The following is a 23,283-nucleotide window of genomic DNA, read 5'->3' on the forward strand; positions in this document are numbered from 1 at the left end:
CGAGTTATTTAAGGAACTCTGTAATCATAGAATCACTGGATGGTTTGGGGTTGAAGGGACCTTAAAGATCATCCAATTCCAAACCTCCTGCCATGGGCAGGGACATCTCCCACCAGACCAGGTTGCTCTAAGCCCTGAAAATTTCCAGGGACAGGGAAGGTAAAGCACCATAGAGCCACAGTTTTCTCTCAATTCTATGCTAAAAACTTGCTCTACATTTGACAAGCTTTGGTTTAAGACACATTTGTTCAGCTGCCTCTGTGACACTGTGAAACAGTTGAGGCAGTACTTTATAAAAAACCCTTTCCAGACCTATTTGAGGACAAACACACATCAGAATTTTATCAGCCTTGCATCTCTGCACTTCACATCCTTGATCCAGCACTCAGCTTCTCTCAAGTGGAAGCCTCCACTCTGAAAGCTGAGCCAAGTTGTGCTCACTGCATTCTCTGAAGGACTTCAGCGTCCTTACCATGATAAGTATCTCCTCCACTGCAATATTCCACTTGCTTGCCTTCTAATTTACAAAAATATATGAACTATTAAGAGTTTAAGCTGAAGCACCTGTTATTGGCCTAAGCCCATCCTGGAGCACCTCATAAATCTTACATGACTTGTGTTTGCCAATCAGCAAGAAAGTTTCAAGTTGCTACTGAGAGATATGAAAAATATCAGCTTCAAACAAAGCTGGGGCATGGGAGGGGGAAGGGGGTGAGCTGCTTTCTGCAACTGTAAGATAAAAGTTCTGCCAAGCCAGGCAGTCCAACCCTCTCAAGTTCTTTTTTACTAGCTGTTATAGATGTTGCTAATTAATTATAAATAAAATTAGAAATACAAATATGATTTTTGGTACCGTGTAGTTCTTTGCTATTAATATGCTAACTGCAATACTTCTGAGTTTAAATTTCCAGAAGTGGTAAAATTTCCCTTTTAGAGTGCTGAGAGTATTTCTTTGAGTTGGCAAGTCCAGATCAACCCTCTCCAGAGCTAAAAACCTGGCACTTTCTTGCATCCTCACAGAGCACACATTAAGCCTGGCCAGTAGTTGCCCAAAGTTTAGGGATCTGCTGTAGCACTTAAAGTGGATCAACAACCAGCAATTACAGAGTACAACTCTGCTACAATTCCAAGAGCAAGTAATCTGAGCTGAACAAACCTTCAGTGTTCCAACTGGTGTATTTAGTTACTCACATATAAATCAGCACTCACAGGAGCACTCACAAAGTCAGGCACAGCACCTTGAGCTGAGTTCACCAAGCAAAACCCTGCCCTTGTGTCTAAAGCTGGAGTTAAAATCTTTCTGTTCTATACACGTTACCCAAGGAAAGCAACCACTTATAGATAGAGAATTCAAATTTTGAATTCAAATTTTTCCATTCAAATTTTGAATTCTAACAGTTCCAATATTCTGAAGTTTAACAGCGTGGAAAAGACATTTAAATACACAGTAATGACTTCCTAAATATCTCAGAATCTCCAGTTCCACTGTGCTACAGCCGAGCCAGGCCTGTCTCCTCACCCAGCAAAGGCACCCTCAACATGTGAGGCTTCACATGATCACATCAAGCTCATTTTATAATGGCACAGGAAACTGAGCACTCCAATGGCAGCACTGCCTCTGGTAAGAGTCCATTTGGACAATCCTGTTTATTTCCATCTTCTTTTCATTTGCCACACATCCAGACTTTAACTGCAATCCTTCCCCAGTCACTACTGCAACAACAACAACCCTTCCTATTAGAAAGGATTATTAGGATTAGAAATTCTAACAAAGTCCTGGCAAAATAGAGGTTATTTCCAGTAATTTTTCCCATCACAGCAGAAGCTCTATGAAATCCTGTGCACAGTGACAATGACCTTATCCTAAGCAATCCATCATTTATGGGGAACAGACAAGGTGCTCTCCCATGACAGGATTCTTCTGGTGGAACACCAGCCCATAATTTCAAAGGTTTAAGTACAACAGCACCACAGAAGCACAACCCCATGGCTGTTTCTACTGAACAGGATCCACTCCTCAGCTGAAGCTGTTTGCAACAATTTTATATTAAAAATGTACATTTACTGGGACTCCCAGAAAACGTTCAGTATTTGTGTATTTCAGTGCAATATTTAGTGCATTTACTGGTTACAGAGCAGATCTGTGCAGTCTCAAAGTTTCAGGGTTATTTTGTTTTCCAATACCCACATTAACCCTGCTAGCCCAGCACATGTATTTAGAAAATGCTGTTCTTCTCCTCTCTGAAGACTTCCAAAGGAACACTTCCTGAATCAGCAGGATTTTTTATTCACATGCATTAAATTGGTCCCTCTCTTCTGGCTCTGAAGTTCCAGTTTGACTTCAAGCCTGACCACCAAATAAAGATCACTATTAATTTCTGCTTTTTGACATACACTGACATTATGAACTGATTATATATTTTCCACTGCAAGTCACATGCTAAACTTAATTACTCTTGGCTCCAACATAGGATTTAATGATGGATTCAACCACAATGTCTGGCTGAGTCCTCAAAAAAATGCATTGTCATATTAGAACAAGTAAGAAATGTGCAAAGGAGGGAGATATTTCAGAGAATTAAAACCAAACTAACCAACAATACCCCTGAGGTCAGGATCACTTAAATTTTAAAGGGGCAACAATACAATAAAGGAAAAATAATTATTTCTCCCTCATGCTTATAATACTTTGCTCTCTCAGATAATGAAACAGTTGTAAACATGAAGCAATAAAATAACAATACCCAAGTGATGAATAAATTCAACCTACCTGGTTTCTTCCCCTGCGTTTGCCATAATTCCTTCGCACAAGGGCTTTATAATTTTCATTTTTCTTGGTCAAATAATAATATAATACACAGTCCGGAACATTCTAAAGTGAAAAAGCAGGGAAAAAGTAGGGTTTACTCCTCATGGAAAGATAAGATTTGAGTTTTTAATTTCTCCAAACAGTTAAAACTATTCAGCCCCCAGCCTAAAATAAAAAAAAGCTTCTATTTATTATTATATAGAAAAGCTCTATTTATATTAAAAAATGTCATACCTTTCGTTCCAAGTAGGAAGCAATTAGACCAAAGTTCTTGGGATGTTGGACAAACCTTTCACAAATCAGAAATTATTTCAGTTTAACAACATAATCCATGATCAAACAAAATAAACAATCTTGCAAACATTCTATTCCATCAGCAAACCCTTCATTTACAAAAATGAACTTAGCTTAAAAAGCCCAGTTTTCAGATTGTGCAAATTTAGAACTGAGCACTTAAAATGATAAAATGAAACTCCCTATCTACACTTCTCATTCTAATCTTAGCACAGAACTAAAGCACTTCTGAGAAAATTTTGTATTTAAGGACTAAATACATGTGAGCATACCCAGATAAAAAAGAAGTCTAAAACTTTTGCAATATTTATTACAGCCAACTAAGAACATTATCAAATATTATTGCACAAAAGCTTCAGCATTCCTGATTTAGCTTTAAGGGGTTGGGCATTTAACTGTCATTTCAATGCAATACAAAGAAAAGATAAGAAAGGCCATTACTTTTCCTTAAAAATCTCCTTCTCATGATCTGTCCAGACATTCATGAACTGCCTGTCTTTATAAACTTTCATGGGATCCTCCATCAGCCCGTTCATGTTGATGAACTTCACCCTTCTCTGCTCTGCATCGAACATCATGGGAGGGATGACGGAGAGCTGGCGCATTTGCTTCTCATTATTCTGCAGAACAAAAGACAAAGTAAAGAACACACAAAATGCTGCTACTGATGTGCACAGTTCTTGAATTGCACAGCTCTTAAAGCTCCACAGTCACAGGCAGCTTTTTGGAACTTCTCTCTGTACACAGCTCTTGCAGAAGTTGTCACTATGGCGATGAACACTAAAGGAAACAGGGCCACAACTGATGGAACACCAAAATAATGGAGGGTTTGAGAAAAGGAAGAGTTTTCCCATGTTTGTTACAGCTGTAAAAAAGTAGGTTGCAGCAAGCCTGCAATGAACAGCCACATGAGAAAAATCTAGGGCAGATACAATTGGAAAGCAAAACCCTCAAAAGAAAAGTGTTTTAAGATCTGCTTCAAGCCACACTTCACACAGATTCTCTTAAAGAGAGAAGAGCTTTCCCTTATCAATGAAAAAATCCTCTACTAGAGACCTTTCATGCCAGTGAAATATTTATGGGCTGTGGTTCTACAGCCCAGCCACCAGCCTCACCTCCTGCTCGGAGAGTCCATCGATGATTTCTGAAATCTCGTGTTCACTCCTGGCAATGGTTGCTGACAGGCCAGCCCCTCTTTGGCCAACTCTGAAACGAGGGGAAAACAGAAGGAAAAAGGAAATTAGCTCTATCTGCAGGTTTTGAATACCACAACAACCTCCAGAATTCCTTAGAAGGCTGTTAGCAGTCTCTCAAATCAGCTAGGACTGGTCTTTCTTAAGGAGAGTCAGAGCACAAACTCGTGTCCTGCTTGGTTTTACAGTGAATTTGCAAAACTTGGCAGAAAGGGCAGAAAAAAAGGTGTTACCACCAATTCCACTGCAAGGTAGGTGCTTCAGATAAATGAATTTGCTTCTGCTGAGCATGAGAAATGTTCATCAGTGGCACAGAAATTATCCCCTTAATTAGTAACTGATACACATTGAAAGAGCCTTTCTATTTTCTTTTTTTTAAGAAAACCACACTAAATTTTCCTTTTATCACTTTGGTCACATTACTAATACAGTACTGAGATTTGTTACGACAAAAGAAAGAAAATTTTCCACTTTCGAATTAATAGGGAGAGCAGTAATTTGGGAGAATTTTTCAGCCTGTGATCTTTACCCTTAGGAACATCATAATATACTACAGCATGTGGGCCAAAAAGCATTTCAGAGGTAAAAATCACTACTAAATGGAGAGACAAAATACCTCAAAGATTTTACTGAATTAATGAATTCATGCATTTGCACAAAATCTGAGGAAAAACCCTTACATGATAAACAGATAAACAGATTTCAACACAACTCAATCAAACTTGACCTAATTCTAATTTAAATCCTATCTCTCTACCTACAGTACTACAAAGTGAACTCTCAAGTGAATTGCACTTCATTCCTTTTAAGATTCCTTCTAGTTTCCATCTAACAGATGTCTGATAGATTAAAATTAAATAATAGGGCCTTAATTGTCGCACCTTGAATATTTTAAAATGCAAAAACGTCTGGAATAAAATTGCCTGGCAAGTACAACAAAAGATCAGTCAAATTATTAATTAAGAAGATAAATGGTTTTTGAGTGTGGGGGCTAATGAATACAGGGATCATGAAACACAGGAGTAACAGAGACAGTGACAGAAAAATGCCAGTGTAAATGAGGGTGTGTGCCCAAAAGGAACAGGCTCAGGGAAGCTGATGCTGCAGTTGCCTTCAGAACTCCACAAAGTCCTTTTTGAGCAGTTTAACTCTCCTCATCTCACTGACACCACAACCTCAACAACCTTTGCTAATTGGCCCTTTTCCTCTGCTCCTTGTGGAAAATACGGGGTTTGATGGCAGATCTGGAAAGGGACATGGGAAAGGAACCCCGTGGATGCCACCACAGCAGCCTGAGAGGACACCAAGGGAGGAGGCTGGCACAGCTGGCACAGCTGGAGGGGAGGGACAGCCAAGGGGACACGTGTGACAGTGACAGATAAAGTCATGGAGATCCTTAGGATGGGAAGTGAAACTTGAGCTCAGTGCCATGGAAACACAGTGAACAAAGGGAAGAACACCTCATTTTATACTCTGTGACACACTAACATTCTTTTTAAAGCAATAAAGTGATGAACATAAAACTTCACCATTAAAATTAACTAACTTTATTATAAATCATTTTAAAACTTAAGACTAAAGAGATATTTTGCAGGAATACTTGCAATCCCCAGTAATACCTTTGGAATCTTTCTTGCTGTTCTCTCTGCTTCCGGATTTCTGGGAATTGTTTCTCATAGTACTCCCGTGTTTTGCTCTCCTTGGCTTTCCTGCGTGGATTATTTTCTATCCTGTCCACTTTCTTCTCCCATGCCTCCATCAGCTGATCATAACGTTGACAGATTTTCTGCTCCTGTTAAATTCCAAAAGCAAACCTTGAACTAAGTAAAATACACCAAGTGATCAGTACATGTCCCATGGGCAGGCTCTGGAATGCACAGATTTTTCCTGCTCCAGTCCCTTCCATGCTGAAGATGATTTATACCAAATTTCCAGCACAGAGAAGGTGAGGAAGTGGATACAAAAATGTAGATTTTGAATATTATACACAATTTCTTTGCTTCACACATCCTCGTGGTATTTGGTAATTGTCAATACTGCCTTCCAGAAATATCCCACACTTGTTTTAGCTTAAGGTCTTATTTTTCTAATCAATATATTTGGGAATCAAGACAAGGGTCCAGAGAGAAAACCAGCCACCTGCTTCTTTTAGCAAATCATGGTGTTCTTACCCGTTGTTTTCTTGCATGGTTTCTTCTTTTAAAGAATAGGATCAGCTTTTTTCTCATCACCTGGTTTCTGGAAAAAAAAATCAGGGGAAAAAAGTGAACTACATAAGAATCAAGCACTTCAAAACTACTCAACAAAACCCCACCTCAATTCTAGATGCCAGATCTTTATTATGAAAAAAATTTCACGGGTAAAAAATAGGGAAGATTCCCAATGAAGTTGAGATACCTAAATCACCTAATACTGTATTTTTTCAGAGAGGAGATTTTTGAAGATGGCTGGAATAAGCAATTGAGACACAAAAGGTTGCAATTTCAAGGCAGGTGCTCTCCTTTACCGCATGAGAGATAATATGCTAAAATGAAAAAAGTTGGTTGAAGCTATTATGCCTCTATGGGGGAAAAGTCTTTGCAATTCAGCCCTGAAGTTAAGTTCTCCAATGTATTATTCAAGAAATAAGTACTTTGGAACTGCTATACAAATCTGTGTGATGGAGTGGAGCAAGAATTACTTTTTTTCAAAGGGGTTTTTAAAGGACAGCCAACTGAAGTTTTATTATTTATTTTTGTATTTAAATGAAGATGCAAAGCCAGGGCTTCCCTCTGCCTTCAGCACATATACTGCACATCTTGCAGAAGTGTTTTACAACAAAGAAATCAGAAAGTTATATGGACTGGAAGCTTTTAAAGGTGGTCAAAACTCACACATCCTATTTGGAGGTGACAGCAATGAAAGATGTGAGGGAATGTTTAAATCCAGATCTGTATGGGACAAGGAGGGGGTATTAAAGCACTCACGTTTTGATGTTTTCATGGTAGACCTTGGTGTCTGAGGGTTGGTTGTAAAGCGGCTGCAATTTGGGATAAGAAAGGAACATTTAGCACTTTGCAATGCATGGAACTCTAAATGTCTATGCAACACATTTAACAATATTTTAGTATTCTGAGAATAGCGCACTCAATCTCAGATGCAGCAGAATTGAAGGGACTACAAGATATTCAGCACAAAGCACAGATTTCATTACTTAAAATTAGATTATAACTACTTATGTATGTAACACTACTTCATTTCTTCATACTTGAAACTGTTCTATCAAATAGATTAAAATCTATTTTAAAAATCACACTTACATGGCCAATGAACTCACTCAAGCCCCTACTCACCAGTGCATTTAGACATACATTTCTCCTATACATAATCACAGAACTACAGCTGTTCAGCATGACAGAATTAGAGCAACTGGCAACACAGAAATTAGTACAAAAGAAAAAAAAACAGAAATCCACAACTTACCAATTCAACTTTTGGACCAAGACCTTCAAAAATCTTGTGAGCTTCTTCTGCTTTTTTCTGCAAATAAGATTTTTTTGGTATAGTCTGAATAAATCCTCTGAAGTTCATGTCAAATGTGGATGTGAACTCTATGTTCTCTGCTAAACCCCTGCCTGACCACACGAGATCCTTCTTAACCTACTTCTGCAATGTTGCCTCAGCAAATAAAGAAACCTGTACTTGAATTGTGTGGAAGTGACTCTGATCTCTAAGCCTGGAAGCTGATAGAGCATAAAAGTAAAAACTGATCTCTGCAGTTCAAAAAAACCATGCATTTCATAATACAGCAAATAATTATAAAGAGGAAGAAAGGTGTCCAGTAAAACAAATTATAATTAGCTTTGAAAAATGAAATTAAGATACTCAAATTCTCCAGTTGCCAAATCTGGAAGTGTGAATCCATGTGTACATAAACACACAAAGTGTGTCAAAGGTCCTTCATTCACACTAAGTGAAGGCCACAAAATAATTCTGACCCCTCTTTGCACGGCATGCTTGGGACACAGTTGTATTGTACAGAATCTAGCATTGTTTTGCAGAGGGTTTTTACCTCCTCGAATTAAAAAAAAAAATTCTATTGTAATAGAAGTTAGCTGTTCCTCTAAACTACAGAATAAAATTGGGAAATTAAACAAACATATACCACTCTCACAGAAGGTCACAATACTTTCAAAATCCCCAGATATCTGACTCCCTAATCTCAAACTACCATGGGAAAAAAAGGCAGGAAGCATTTTTGCTGTTACTGTTGGCAATATTACTGAGCTCCTGAACTTTTCTCACCACTTAAACAACACAAGCTCATAATTCAACAATATATTACTTCTTCAGATCTGTTAATTTATCCAAACCTTAAGTGCCAGAAGTCAAGAGTTTATAAAGAAGGCACAAAATCCTACAACATATGCAGTTTTTTCTCTTCAGCTCATTTAAAAGTAGAGTCTTCAGCCAAGTTTGTCAGCTCATGTGAGGAATAGGGAATTCAAGATGAATTTCTGAGGCGTTTTTCATATCACACACTTAAAAGGATATATGTGTGTGTTTATATATATCTTTAATTGATGCATCTCAGCACGAGGGTCTGAGCCCCACAGCTCAGAGTGCTTACACAACAGAAGGAAGATTCCCACAATTGAGAATAAAAATGTCATAGAAAAGTCTTTCATTTAAAGAAGCGAATGAATAGTAAAAGAAGAGTGGGCAAATCAGTAAAACAGCAAAAACTGCCTCATGGAAGTAAAAGAAGACTTGATTACTGCCAGCACAGGGGCAGTGAGAGCCCCTGGGTGAGGTGCAGAGGACACTGACCCGGTTCTCATCGTAGATGATCTGGACGATGCTGCGGTGCTTCTGCTCCACGGGAGGAGGGGACACCGGCCTCTCCGGCTCCGGAGGCTTCGCAGCTTCTTCTTCAAGTTGTTGCTAAGAGACCAAAGAAAGAAAATCAGCCATCCATGTTCCCCCCACCAGTAATTAGTCACCAGAGATAAAATATGCAGCTGATCAGTCAGCACTGCCTCTTATTTCGCTTTGCATTGACAGAGAATGAATGAAATGGTTTTAATGCCCACAGGGACAATAACAAGGCTATTTTTTGTACTGTGGGCAACTGAAATTATCTGTTTACAAGACTCACCTGCCTTGAATCAGACTTGTTTCAGCTTGACAGTTAAAGCCACTGTCACTTTGTAATTTGTCATAATTTAACTTTAAACAAAAGTGTCAACTTTGGAGAGCAGTTACATCAGAGCTGCCTTCTCACAATGGAAATAAGCACAGAGCTCACAGAGCTGCCTTTCTGCACTCTGCATGTTCAAGTGTCACCATTACTGCTGTCTTATGGTTTCAAAAGGTACAAAAATCCTTCTAGCACTCCACAGAGAACATCATTCTAAAGGTACTTTGCAGCAAAAATAAACCACTCCACATGCATTAAAGTTCCGAGACTGTTACAATACCAAACAAAAAAAACTACCAAAAGCAAAAAAAATCCACCCTGTAACCCTTTCCTAGCTACTACACTGCTGTGATTTATTTTCACATCGAATAAATCTGGCTCAGTGACATCTTCATTTTCTAAATATCCTCACCCATGCCTGCCACAAAGATACAGCAAAGAACTTCTGACACCAGATCTGTCCTGCCTTACAGTACTAAAATGTGCTACACTGCTGTGCAAGGATTCCCTAAAATTTTAGCAGAATGCCCTAAGATGTGGGCTCCATGATTTCAACATCAACTCTGTAGTTTTTTTTAAGTCAAATTACAGACAAACGTGCACAAATGATCCTTCATAGATGAGCTGCACAGCACTTGCTGATTTTGTGGAAAAGTGCACAGAGAGATAAGCATCACTAATAGACAAACAGGTTCTCAGTGATATCCTTTTTTGTTTTTCTGTTGGAGGTCACTTTACAGGCCATTAAAATTCAGGCATAATTAAATGCTTCCAGACTATAAAAACACATAGCTCATGAAAGTTGCCTGTTTGTTATCCCGGACCTACAAGTTAACAAATCCTACAGTGTAACTCCCATTTCCTCCAGAGTTCCAACTATAAAAGAGTAAAGCTGGCACTTTTTCTATCTGGGTCTTTGAATGTCAAAAAAGAAAAAGGAAACAAGGACTTTGTTTTTGTCAGTGACTAACAGATGCCTCGATTGAAGGGTGGGTTTACTTGGCCACAACAGCTACTGGGAAAGCAACAACTTCTGCCAGCAAACACTTCCTTTGCTTCCAGTGGCTGAAGTGCAGACCTCTGATGCAAAGCATAGCCAGGGCCATATTAAAAAAAATGGTATTTCCTCCTTTATTTCTCTGCTATGTGTTTATTCATAACTCTCCTGCTGTACTTTCCCTCAAGGCTGACCCTAGCTCCAGATGTTAGGATCTCTTGCCCTTGGGAAAGCAGATGATCCAGGGACTTTTGTACAAGCTCTGGTTTTGGAGATGCATGCAAGGGATTCTCCCCTTGCACAGACCATGAAAGAAGAAAGGTGATCCTCCCCTCAGCCAGCAGGCAGCTCTGAGGCTGAAATTACAGTCACAGTGCCCTTGTTTCACAGCAGTTTCAAATATAAACCCATCTGCTGCTGCTCCTATGTGGCTTTCTCCTGCTTTCAAAAACGTTTAAAACTGTGCCATGTCCAACTTATTTAAAATAAAATCATGCACATAATCTTTCCTTTTCAACTTCTTCATCTGATTCATGTAATCAAAAAATTCACCATCACCAAATGAGGGTTTTCCACACCTCTTTCACTGGCAGAAAACAGGAGCAGTGCCTGCTGTGCTTACTTGCTTTTTCTTCAGTTTCAGGATTTGCTGCTCCACTTTGGCAATTTCGCGATCTACGCGGTCCATGCTCTGTATCAATTCCTCCTTTGACAGCTTGGAAGGTGAAGCATTTTGGTCCTCCCCACAAGGCTGACCAGAAATTGGAGAAGATGGTCCCTCATGCTTTCCTCCAAAAGCTGGGTCCTTCCATGGGGACAGGAGATGGGGGAAGAGAGAGGAAACAGTCATAACTTGGGAATATGAGTGCTCAGTAATCAAACACACAGGAATTAACAACAATTTCCAGTTATCTACATCTCTTTTGAGAAGTCAGTTAAAGTTTTCATAATGCTCTAAATCTTTTATGATACTGTAATTCCAAAGTTGGATTTTTTTAAACACCATATTGCAATATTTACCTTGAAAGCAAAATAAGACCCAAAGGCTTTCCTTTTAAAATCCATCTTCATAAATGTAAACAATAACTTTTATTTTTAAAGGAAAGGTTACTTGAGAGCCACTCCTCAATACTCTGCACCTATACTGAGGAGGATACTCTTGAAAATAACCATGACTAGCCTGATAAAGCACATTTGGAGTTAGTTGTGGTTATAAATGTGAAGTTCTCGTGAATTTAGCTCTGATATTCAATACCTAAAACAGAAAATACCCACCCCAAACTAGATTGTCCTACATTTAGCCAAAATGAGACAGTGACAAGTATAATTAGTGTTATGTAAATAAGCAGATTCATTTCAAATGCTTAAAAGGGGGTGGAAGGAAGTACTTTGACTATTCAGTCCCAATGTTAATTACAAGAAAAAATGGACTTGAATGCATTTGCCAGCAGCTTTCAGTTGAAAAGCAGAATTTTTCATGCACTATGCTACAATCATTTTACAACTGAGGTTTGAGTGACTTAAAGAGAGTAGTGGCAACTCAGAATTCCAGTCTATTTACTGTGTTTGAGTCAGACTTTGTAAGAGAGTAACACTGACTCACGATCACAGCTCCTGATAATGTGTAAAAGTAAATGTTTGGGATTAAAGAAACAACCCAAACAAACAAAAAAATCACCTAACAGAAAAAAAATCCCATTAGCTCGCTGCAACACAGAAAGTTGCACCTTCAGCACTGTAACAGTAAAGGGTTTTACCTTCTTAATATCTGCAGATCTCAACCCCTCCTGCAGAGGATGCACTAAAGGCAAGACAGTGGCTGCACTGACACGCTGGAAATGGGAATCAGACACTTGTTCAAGCCGTGGCCGCTTCGATTCCAGTGAATCATGATCCGTCTGAGATGGGCCTGGATGAAACTGCTGCTCATATCCAGTCCTCCTTTCCTGAGGCCTACACAGAAGAGGTAAACTGTTCAAATATGCATTTTTGATAAAGAAAAATCATCAACATTTCTCAGTTTAAAAGGAGATGCAATTTGGTGAAGCTCCCTCTAAATAGTAAAGCAGATGAATGTTTTTAAGTATGATCTTCAAAAATACAACACTTGAAATCCATTGGAAAAGGGAAAGTGAACTTGAATCTCAAATTAAAGGTGCTCCTATCATTACACAACCTTAAAGAAACTCAGCACCTCTAGAAGGATATTGTTCAAATCAAAGCTCTGATTGAAATTATAAACACACCAAAAATCCATGAGAAAAACACATTACTATATTCCACTGAAGATGGCCACAACAGCTCCATTATTGAATTTTTGCAGCCAAATAATTTTCAAATATACACAGAATGCTTGAGATGAGCCATGAGTCTGTTTGGAACTCAGTTTTACTAAAATGCTACTCGGTGACAGAAGCAGTCATTGATTCAATCCATGAGTCATTTAAAGACTCCTCTTTCTCAGAAAAATGCTCAACAGTTATCACTTGCTGCTCCCAGTGCAGCGCACAGGATGTCCATAAAAAACCCTCATGTGCTTCAACGTCTTCCTATGAAGTGCCACTGAAGAGATGACAGCAGCAGTTTCCTGCAGTTTGCCAGAACTACCAAATAAGCTTTTACAAATTTACAATCTGGGGGGGGTGTGATTTACTACTGCTATAAACTCAATTTTGAGCACTCTAAAAGCTGCTGTGATTCTCAGCATTAAAACAGAGCCTTACTGACATTTTGCTGACACAAGATGAAGGCAATATGGAAGCCCCAGATTTCACTATCATCAAGTTATTTCTGGGAATATCCTAATGAGATTTTAAGCCAGACCAGTATTTACATAACATTCATCATGAGTATTTGTTCAGAACCAGATTTGTCAGTTATAGCCAAAATAAACCTCCAGCAGTAATCCTGCATAAAAAGTTCCTCCTAGCAGATATATTCACTAAGAGTCCAAGGCAAAAGAAGGTTTTTACAAGCACTGAGTGCAAGAAAAGAGGTTGTTACAGGCACTAACACTTATGACTGTACACCAGCAGCCTAACACACTAAAGAATTGAGTGCACAAATCATATTTTAATCTCTCCCCTAAACAGAAGCATGTTCCTGCTACAATTATTACAATCCAGTTAACATTATTCTGATCTGTAGCGGGATTTTAATCTCTGAGTTTGACGTTCAGATAACTTTCAGTGTTGTTCCAATGCATGCTCAACATTGCCTGAAAACCTTGTTGGACCAGGAGTAGAGCAATGATGCTGTCCACTGATCATCCCCACGCAGTGACCCACTGAAGATATTGGAACTGAAAGCAAACTCCACGTGTGACTGCCAGCTGCTGTCCTCTCTGTGTGTCCCCATGTCACCCCAGGCTGCAGCTCTGCCCCCTCACCTGTCGGAGCCGGGGTGGAACTCGGAGAGCAGCGAGGGCCTGCGGCGGAGCTGCTGCTGCTGCTGCTGCTGCTGCAGGAGCTGCGTGGCCTGGGTGACCTCCAGGTGAGAGGAGCGATAGTCGGGAACGGCAAACTCCTGAGGGAACACAGCACCCAGTGATCATCTCCAAAGATATCAAATACAGTAACTCCAGATTGATATAGTCCTACTCCAGCTCAAAAAATGTTTGCAAATGGCAGTTCCGAGATTTAAATAAGCTTTAAAGAGACTAAATATTTATACTAGGAATTCCACCTAATTTATTAGCAACTTCTAACAAAACACAGATGAGTCAGCAGCAAGCAGATGAATAGCCTTTAAAAACATGCTTTAAAATCAGTCTTGCACATCCAACTGCAAAGTGGTAAAACGAGAGCAACCTCGAGGCAATTTCTTTTGTTACTACCTCAAGACATTTTTATATCAGACACTATTAATCAGGACTAAGAGTCAGACAAGATGTATTTTCCAGTTGGTACAATTTACAAAGTGAGGTACAAGATTATTTATTTGTATTTTTGTGTGATGGACCACTTGCTTTCAAAAATTATATGCAGCTGGCACTAACCAAAGAGAAGCTCTACAAGACATGTAATAGATCATTACCCATGAGATTCAGTTTTCATAAATTATCTAAAAATAAACACAGAACAAGCCAAAAAGCTTCAGTTTTTGAATTTCCTTTTGCTAACATGGAAGTAGAAGGAAAGATCCAAAGTATCTGCAGCAGGAGGAGAATGTAATTGAAATGAGGGAAACATGAACTGTTGTAAAGCCAACAGCTGGTCCTCCACAGCACAGAGCACAGGATGGCAGAATAAAAGCTTGGCAGAAATGAGCAAGTGGGACATCCTTAGAAATCCTTTACTCCCATTCTGGCCAGCAGAACTCAGCTGGCAGCACTGGTACAGCTGCTTCAGAAAAAAAATCAGCATAACACAAGTTTTTACAGATTCTCCACCTTGCACAGAATTTTGACAAGTACCACATTTAACCTACAGAGATTCTAGCCCAATACTGCAACAGAAGTTTAGAAACACAACCCCTACTGAATTTATTCAAACCATGAGAAAGCAATGATAAACCCAGGACATTTATATTAATAAAGGGCAAAGTAAAACAGAAGACGCCACCCCACAAGTATTTAACTAAGCAGAGTGGCAGCAGCTCTCCCCAGCAGGGCACATGGATGTGTTTTCAAATGAGAAGGACTTGTGTTATCTGAGTTTAAAACGCAGAATTAATCCCTTTTTGGCAAGGCAAACGCTTGCAGTGCAGGCTGGCTGCGGGCCAGGCTCTCGGGTGCCCCCTTACCTGCTGGTGGCGGGTGCTGGGGAAGGTGTACTGCACTGAGTGGGGCGGGTACCGGCTCTGCTCCGTGCTGAAAGCTCCTTGGTTCGGAGGGTAGCCTGAACTTGACATTATCAGGGAAGGAGTCTCCACAAAGCTGTGAGATCAAGACCAGCAAGCAATCATGTTTCTAGGAAACCGCCTAAAGGGAAAAAGATCGCTGATAAGCACTGAAGTACCAGATGTACTCACAATACATTACAGCCATAGTCACCTAAGCAAAACAACCATTACCAGTAAAAGCTTTTTCCTGATGTATTTATTTAATAGGTTACTCCAGTCTGAAACACGTTAACGGGTCTTAAATGGGCTCAAAACGAGACGTGTCAGCACTGTCTACACAAAGATTTGAGGATTATATTGTCGGAATACATCCTTTTACCAGTTACCAGTTGAGTTAGAATTTGACAAGAAAAGTAGGTCACCCTAAATAAATTTTAAAGAGGTTCTAAGTCTATAGCTGGATTCTGCATTACAGTAAATTTCCTTAGCACAACATGAAGTTCACTGCCGTTTTTTCTCTGAAGTTTTTGGATTCCATGAACTGCTGCTGACTTTCAGATCCAGGTAGTTCTTAGGACTGCACTCGGTGTCACCTACAGTTCATTAAACCCCAGTGCATTAGTCAGGCCCTGAATGCCATCACCATCCAACAGCAGCTTAAATCAAGTCAGTAAAAAAGGCACTCACAAAGCAGAAAACCAGCTCTGCTTCAAATGCCAGCATAGTTTGGCTCCTACAGGATGCCAGAAACTGAATATATTATAAAGCCTTAAAACAATTCTGCTTAGTTGACAATCAATGACTACTTTGCCTCTGCTGCATTCTCCAGCTGCAGATGGAGAGCAAACACTGAACTGCAAACTGGGGAAAGATTTTAAATACTGCAGAAATCCAGATGAGTTCCCATCAAAGTCTGAGCATGCCTGAGGCTGGGTATAGTTCCAGCTGCTAAAGATCCAAATAAACTGATTCAACCCTGATCCTCCATCAGTGTTTTGAGCAGGTAAATTATGGCTCTAAGCAAAAAAGTGGCACATAAATATATTTTTAACAGAAAATATTTTTCTCTGATAGCTCAAAAGACGTAATCCTGAGAGCCTGTGTATTAAATCCAGAATTCTATCAGATGTGGAGTAAATTCTCAACCTGTTGCCCAGAGCCCAGCAGACATATCAGACCTTCAGACTGTTGATCTCTGCCTCAATGGCTACATTTCACAGCACATTAATCCACAGCATTTCACAGACACCACCTATAAAGTTACACTTCTGAACTGCATTTTCCATTATCAGTCAATAGACAAAACCAGCTCAGCAAAGAGCAAGCTATACAAACAGATTTTTAAGTACATCTGACATATTTTATTATTTCTGTTCTGGTCAGGGGATTTTTCCTCCTTAACTCTCCATCAAACAAAGCTTTACATGTTGGACTACCAAAATAATGAGATAAAATTACATTTACATCTTAAACCTGATTTTCAGCTATGAAAAGTCAAAGAAAAACACAACAGTTTCTCTTTCAAAGCAATACTACAGATCACTAGTAGTGTGCTTTATAGTAGCTATACATCTATTATAGTACCTATAATTCATATCCAAGTGACAAGCTGTAAGAGAATGCTTCACCATTAACATTTATTATACTTCATCATTCACACTGCATTCATTAGAGCACAGCTTTACCTACTGTATGATGGTCTAATGGGTCTGAGTCATATGATTTCCATTTAATCAAGGCACGGTGTCACAAAGCCAGCAGGTTCAGCTGCAGGTATTGTGAAAGCAAAGAGTTGTCCCTGAGCACTCCACAGCACCCCTAAACCCCTGCCCCAGCCAAAATAAAATCACTGATTTTCCTTTCTTACATGGACTTTCACAGAAATGAAGGCTATGGCACAAAGCTGTCAGCTCAACCCAATGTTTATTGATGGGATAACTCCTCCTGTCACAGGCTGGGGCACATCCATCAATAAATGAAATGGCTCCATGGTATAAAGATGCTCCAACACTTTAAGGTTATGGAAGTACAAATCTCAGTTTGATGAATTGCTGATGCCCCAGCCTGGGTTCCCTCAGCAGCTTTATGTGCAGAGATCTGGAGAATCTGGGGATGCAGAAAGGATCAGGAGAGCAACCACTTGAAAATCAAACACAAATATTGGCCAACCACTGCATGGTTTAAGGTCCTTCCTAGTTTGTCTCTGTCAAGTTACATTTACTCCTTATTCCCACAGCATTCAGTCAAACCCACAAGTTGATCATTAACCCGGGTGCTGAAAGCTCCAGCCACCCTCACTTTCTGTGATGCTATAAAAGCCATTTCTCCATTCACAAGGACTGCAGTGGACACAGTGCTAGGTTGGTGTTCATCTTGAAATCTTTCACAGCCAGCTGCAGTGAGAGGGCCTGACCATCTCCAGACTCTGCACTGGACACGGAAAGATGAGAGAGAGGGCACAGGGTACTCTCGAGAATGAGTGTCCTGCATCCATCCAAAAATGTCAACCTAAACCCCCTGATAGCTACAAATTTTACATAATACATAGGACAACACTGAATCTCACGACTTTCCTATTGAAAACTGCAAGTATGATCATGTTCATAGAGGAATTTTTTTAAAAGGGGAATAAATCAAAGTTGCCAGCAGAGGAAGGCAACAAGGAGCATTAGAGATTACAATCATGATCAATATGAGAAGTGAGAAGCACAGAGAGGAAAAAAAGTAAACATGAAGTTATCAGAGGTGGGGAATCATTTTTCCTCCCTCCTGAGAGAACTGGCAAAACAGCAGCAGAGATAAGGGGGAAACAGTAGTGGAAAACGTGTGGTTACATATTGGCACTTACAGGGTGGGGAGGGAACTAAAGGATGGGGATTCTACATGGGATCTCATTTCTTTCAAGATAAGATCAACCCTGGAGTACAAACATGTAAAATGACACTGAAGTACAATATTCCCTCGCTCTAAGCCTCTTTTTCCTGTTACAGACACATCCACGTGTCTGCACACTCTCCTGATCTGACCCCCCTCTGTGCCCTGCAGACCCCCTTATCTCCCTACAGCATGAGCTGGTTTATCCTCTCTGCTGGGAGGGGAGGGGTTTTTTCTATATTCTGCCCATTTCTCCCTGTCTTACTACCTTAATTCTGCAATTGTGGATGTAAATGCTTGAATTCAACTCTTATTTCTCTGCAGGCAGCATTACGAGCTGTCAGCCAAAAGCATCTGCCTCTCTCTCTTCAGCATCTGCTCACACGTTTGCAGCAGACATAGATTATTCCTCATCAATCCAGTTCCTGGGCAGTGAGGGCAGTGCCAGCTTCCTGCTGTAACCTCTCCAATTTCCATACATCCAGATTATGTTTAACTACAGCCATCCTTTTGCATAAAACTGTAGCTGTGTGTGCAGACTGTAAACAATCTCATCCGGGCTTTCCTCCCTGCTGTATCCTTTCATTAGTCATGACAAACCTCCTCTTGCTCTACCCAAAGCCAGCCAGAATCCTCCTGGAAAGTTCCTCACTATTTATTAACCCTCTGCCTCGTTGATCCTTGCACTGCCTCCCTCTCCCCAGCCAGAGCAGAGGCTGCTCATCTTCATTTTCAGCACCCCTAATGAATTACAACACCAAAAATCAGCTTCCAACCCTTCTCAATGATAGCAAGATTCTGTTTTTCAGACAAGTATTTTTGTACCTTTTCGTATTATTCTGCAAATGTCAGAGGTTAAATATATAAACATTTAAAAGAGCTGTTACAGACTTTGGAATTCTGCCTCATGTCTCACAAAGATAAAGTTGGGTCATGAATACTTTCATACAGCTGCCAACCAGGCTGCCAAATTGTCTGTCTCACCAAATACTGACAATTAGAAGGGGCAGAAATAAACATTTCTTGTTTTGCAGTTCAGAGCCCAGATATTGTGTTATAATGTCCCATTTCTATGACACTCCCAGACTCTATAGCAAAACAAATGGAGAAACCCAGTAGCATCAAATGGATAATATTAAAAAAAAATAAAAATTACAGGACACATAAGAGCAAAGAATCAAAAAAAAAAGCAGTTAAGGGAAGATACACAGGGGATAAAAAGCAATGACAAGAGTAATGGATTCAGGGACTGTGAAGAGATACTTGGCCTTGTGTTAATTTGAGCTCGTTGGGCAAAAAATGATTTAATGATGTTTATTTCTAAAGGTATGACGATATTTCTGTCTTTAACCAGCTGAAACTACTGAACAGATCCAATTCAGAATTCCCTTTAAAGTTACTGTTCACACTTACATTTGCCATATGCAGGGAATTTTAAGTTAGAAATAATTTGGAACTGAATATTATAATGGCAACAATCACGGCGTAATTTCAGCTTGATCTCCAGAACTTAAAATGCTTCAGAAGCAGAAGTACAAACTATCTTCAGCAGCCATGTGGGAAAATGAGTCACAGAAAGGTTAAAAAATCTATCAAAGACTCCCCAGGAAATAGTCAAAGTCTGAATCAGAAATAAGACTCAATTCTTGCAGCACTTTGAAGGCGCTGCCTGAGTGAAGCAGTTCCTCACTTGGAAAAACACAGCAGGTTAAAAACCAGGGCTATTTTTAGCAGGCCAGTTCCCCAAACCCCTTCGCTGTGGCCACACAGACCTGGCAGCAGCTGTGCCAGGGCAGGGCAGTCACCTGCTCCTCTGCCTGGAATATCCTGTATCCAACTCTTACCTTCATGGATAAAAGACCAGTCTCATGGGTAAACTCAGTTTTCCTGCAGCTATCCAAAACAAGCTGACATTTCTGCATTTAGAGTAATTTTCGTGCCATCTTGAAGTGCTTAACCAACATTTGCTAATTAAATTTCACATCCTTTTGGGAATTTTCCTCATCTTGTTTTTGAGCAAAACTAAGTGTGATATAAAGAGTGCAAAGAATGAGATTACAGTCTAACCCGAGTTGGGGGATTTTGTTTTTAAATCAGCAGCTTTAGTAAATTGAGCTCTGATGTAACTAACCCATGGCAGAGCAAGGGAGGCTCAGTCTTGCACAGGGGATCTACAGTGAATCACAAAATTTAATTCAGAGATATTTATCCAAAGTTTACTCTGGCAAGAAAATGAAGAGTGGAGGGAGTGTTTCAGCAGTTGGTTTGAAGGGTCTTATCCAAGGCATGATAACAATACTTATGAATAATTATTTCTGTGATTTCACTTCATAAAACGGTAATGAAACTACCTCATGGAAAAATCCAAAATCAGGCTGTATTTATGGACCAGTCTATTAAACCACACTGACTGGACTACATGAATTACAGACCCTTCCAGACCCAAAGCTTCAAATCACACAAAACAAATCAAAATTACAAATCAAGAGTCACATAAGCAAACCCCTTCAGTGTATTGCTAGCTTTGCAAAACAAATCTTCCCAGCAGTATTTTGTTTTACCAGGTAATCATTAACCTGTTCAAACACTCAAACAAAAACATCAGCTTTGCATCCTGGGGATATGCCATACACCAGAAAACACTAATATGCCCATTCAAGACAGATTGCTAAAAATAGCTCAGTGGGTCCAATTCCATTTAAAAATTATTTATTCGAATTACTGGATGCAGCACAAGGCTGAATATCATCTCCCATCTGAAATCCCTGAGCTCAGAACATTACCAGTAGGGCTGCAGGCTCACGCTGACTTAACAGTCTGGAAAGTCTTCCCTAAAAAAGCACCCAACACTTCCAGAACACTCATCAGTCCTTCAGTCACTCCTCAGTGTCCACAGCAAAGTCCAAGGACATTTATACAGATGGCAAAACTGAGTGACAAAGAAAAGTTCGGGTTCAAAGTGATCTGTGCCAACCCTGAAGCCTGGGTACAGAATTCTGCAGTGTGGGATGGGAACTGAGCTCCAAGATCAGTAGACAGGACAATCCTCAAAGACAGAAGGTTTTCATTCAGAACCTACCAGAAGATTAATGCCTGAGCAGATTTAAGGTAATTCTGTGCTTTACAACTGAAGGCCTCTATTCCAGCTACAGTGGCCAAGCTTACAGATGTACTGCAAAGTATGAAAACCTGCTGGGCGTACCCTCCAAAAGATGAAAAATTCTTTGTGTGCTACAAGAAATAAACAAGTTCAAAGGTCAACACTAAAATTAAAGACAACTTGACTAATTATCATTTAAATACGCCCCAGAGTATTGTGTTTCCCATCTCCACAGAACACAGGTATCATCCTCAAAGCTCAGGGCCTCTTCTACACTTTCTCTAATCTTTCTTTCACTCTTTTTTCACTCAATTTTGTGCTGCAGAATACTCAAAAAGCTTGTAGTCAAAGCACAAGGACATATGCTATTGGAATAAACAGAAACAGTGAATGTATTTTCTCCAAGTTGAGAGCAACTCACTACTGAATTTTCCGTGACAATTCCATATGTGCAAACACCTTTTCTTCTTCTGCGACAGACAGAACCATAAATTCCCAAGAACTTTAATCTCACACAGTTGCACCCCCTCTACTCACAAAGTTATTGATGGAAAAATCATTATTTCTATCCCTGCTGGAAAGACAGTAAAAAAGTTACATCTGTGAAGCTGTGTTTTACTACCATCACTGAACAACATTCTCTCCATTAATTATTAACATCATATAAATCAAGCAACAGGAACATTTGAAAAATAGATGCTAAGAAAAGCCCAAATATCTGAATTCAACGCTTTTCATGCCCTGAAATTTCCATTAATGTACAATATAATCTTATTTCTGAACATCCAAAGCAGTAACTCGGGCTCTTCAGTGCCTGACATATTCTCCATGACACATGGTAAACTTTAATTTAGCCAATTACAGGCATGACACAAGTTAAGGAGCATTACAGCTGTCAATTCAAGATGTCACATTAACTCTATACTAGGAAGACTTTTCCATCTCCATCAAGGGAACCAAAAAATTAAAATAGGTTTTTATATTCCATATTTTAATAGGAAAAGATTCCCCATTCACAGGTTACCAGCTGCTTAAAGTACTTAAAGTAATAGGTTTTGGAACACTTAATATTAAATAAGTGTTAAAGAGTCATTCAAAACAATTTTTGATGCCATTCCAAAGGTGAAAATTGGTTGCATCTTTACACATGTAATTTACATCCAAACTCTTGCCAGATCTCAGGATCACATTGTTATGCTTCATCTTTCAATAACAGTTTCTCTCTCTTTCTCCTGCTACAAATACAAATAGAATTTCTGCTCTACCAAAACAGGGTTGATCAAATTCAGCTGACAAGATACTCTTCTCCTGGAAATTCTATTTTAATCCCTCCTGTAATTTATGATCTTAAAGAAAAGCTGCTCACACATGATTTCAGGACCCAGGCCATTCACAGCTTTGCTTCATCATAGGAGGTAAATAACAGGAAAAACTAAGATCACATTAACATCTTTGGAAGTTTCTGATCAATTACTTACTTGCCTACCAAAAAAAAATAAAGTAAAAATAGAGGAATGCTGAGCACATCCACTTCCAGTAAGAGTGGAGATCTCCAGCATCCACTCACCAGTTACCACATAACATCCTGGGATACAGAGAATTCCTGAGGGAGGAAAGCTCCTCCTGGATTCTCATGGAGGAACAGTTCTTACACCCTGCCATGGAGCTTATCCAGATCTCCTCTGCCAAGGAGGGTCACAATAACACCAAAACCAGCCAAAAGAGGTAGGAGGAAGTCCTCCCTTCAGAAATGGAAATTAAGGATGTAGACATTTCCTTGACTAAAAATACCACAGAGCGATGACTTAAAACTGAGAAGGGTACAAACATTACAGGTTTTCTTGTTTTAAAAGTATGTCATAGAAACAAAGATAGCTAAAAACATTTTCCAAGGAACACCACATTCCTGGTTGTCTCAATGTGGCAAATAGCACACAGTTAATGCACACCATGAAAAAACTTCATGAGCCAAAGAACCCAAATCTCTAGAACTGAATGTCCAAAGCAAACCCTACAGAGCCCAAACACTGCACAGTGAAGGACTCACATTCTCAA

At 39.6% G+C, this 23,283-nt stretch overlaps 1 protein-coding gene across 4 annotated transcripts in view; it reads right to left on the bottom strand.

Moving 5' to 3' along the window:
• The window catches only part of NCOR1 (nuclear receptor corepressor 1), a 55,076-nt gene that overhangs the window by 26,745 nt on the left and 5,048 nt on the right, over positions 1–23,283 (bottom strand). For all 4 annotated transcript variants that reach the window (XM_063402727.1, XM_063402723.1, XM_063402725.1 and 1 more), the window contains exons 2-14: positions 15,216–15,393; positions 13,861–13,997; positions 12,230–12,425; positions 11,095–11,277; positions 9,106–9,219; positions 7,759–7,815; positions 7,263–7,315; positions 6,468–6,534; positions 5,916–6,088; positions 4,219–4,309; positions 3,545–3,723; positions 3,044–3,098; positions 2,771–2,872 (exon numbers count right to left, since the gene is read on the bottom strand). In XM_063402727.1, coding sequence (XP_063258797.1) covers positions 2,771–2,872; positions 3,044–3,098; positions 3,545–3,723; positions 4,219–4,309; positions 5,916–6,088; positions 6,468–6,534; positions 7,263–7,315; positions 7,759–7,815; positions 9,106–9,219; positions 11,095–11,277; positions 12,230–12,425; positions 13,861–13,997; positions 15,216–15,323 — 1,515 coding nt within the window. In that variant the 5' untranslated portion in view covers positions 15,324–15,393. The remainder of the gene's footprint in view (positions 1–2,770; positions 2,873–3,043; positions 3,099–3,544; positions 3,724–4,218; positions 4,310–5,915; positions 6,089–6,467; positions 6,535–7,262; positions 7,316–7,758; positions 7,816–9,105; positions 9,220–11,094; positions 11,278–12,229; positions 12,426–13,860; positions 13,998–15,215; positions 15,394–23,283) is intronic.

This window comes from Prinia subflava, chromosome 8 (assembly GCF_021018805.1).
Source record: "Prinia subflava isolate CZ2003 ecotype Zambia chromosome 8, Cam_Psub_1.2, whole genome shotgun sequence".
Lineage (NCBI taxonomy): Eukaryota > Metazoa > Chordata > Aves > Passeriformes > Cisticolidae > Prinia > Prinia subflava.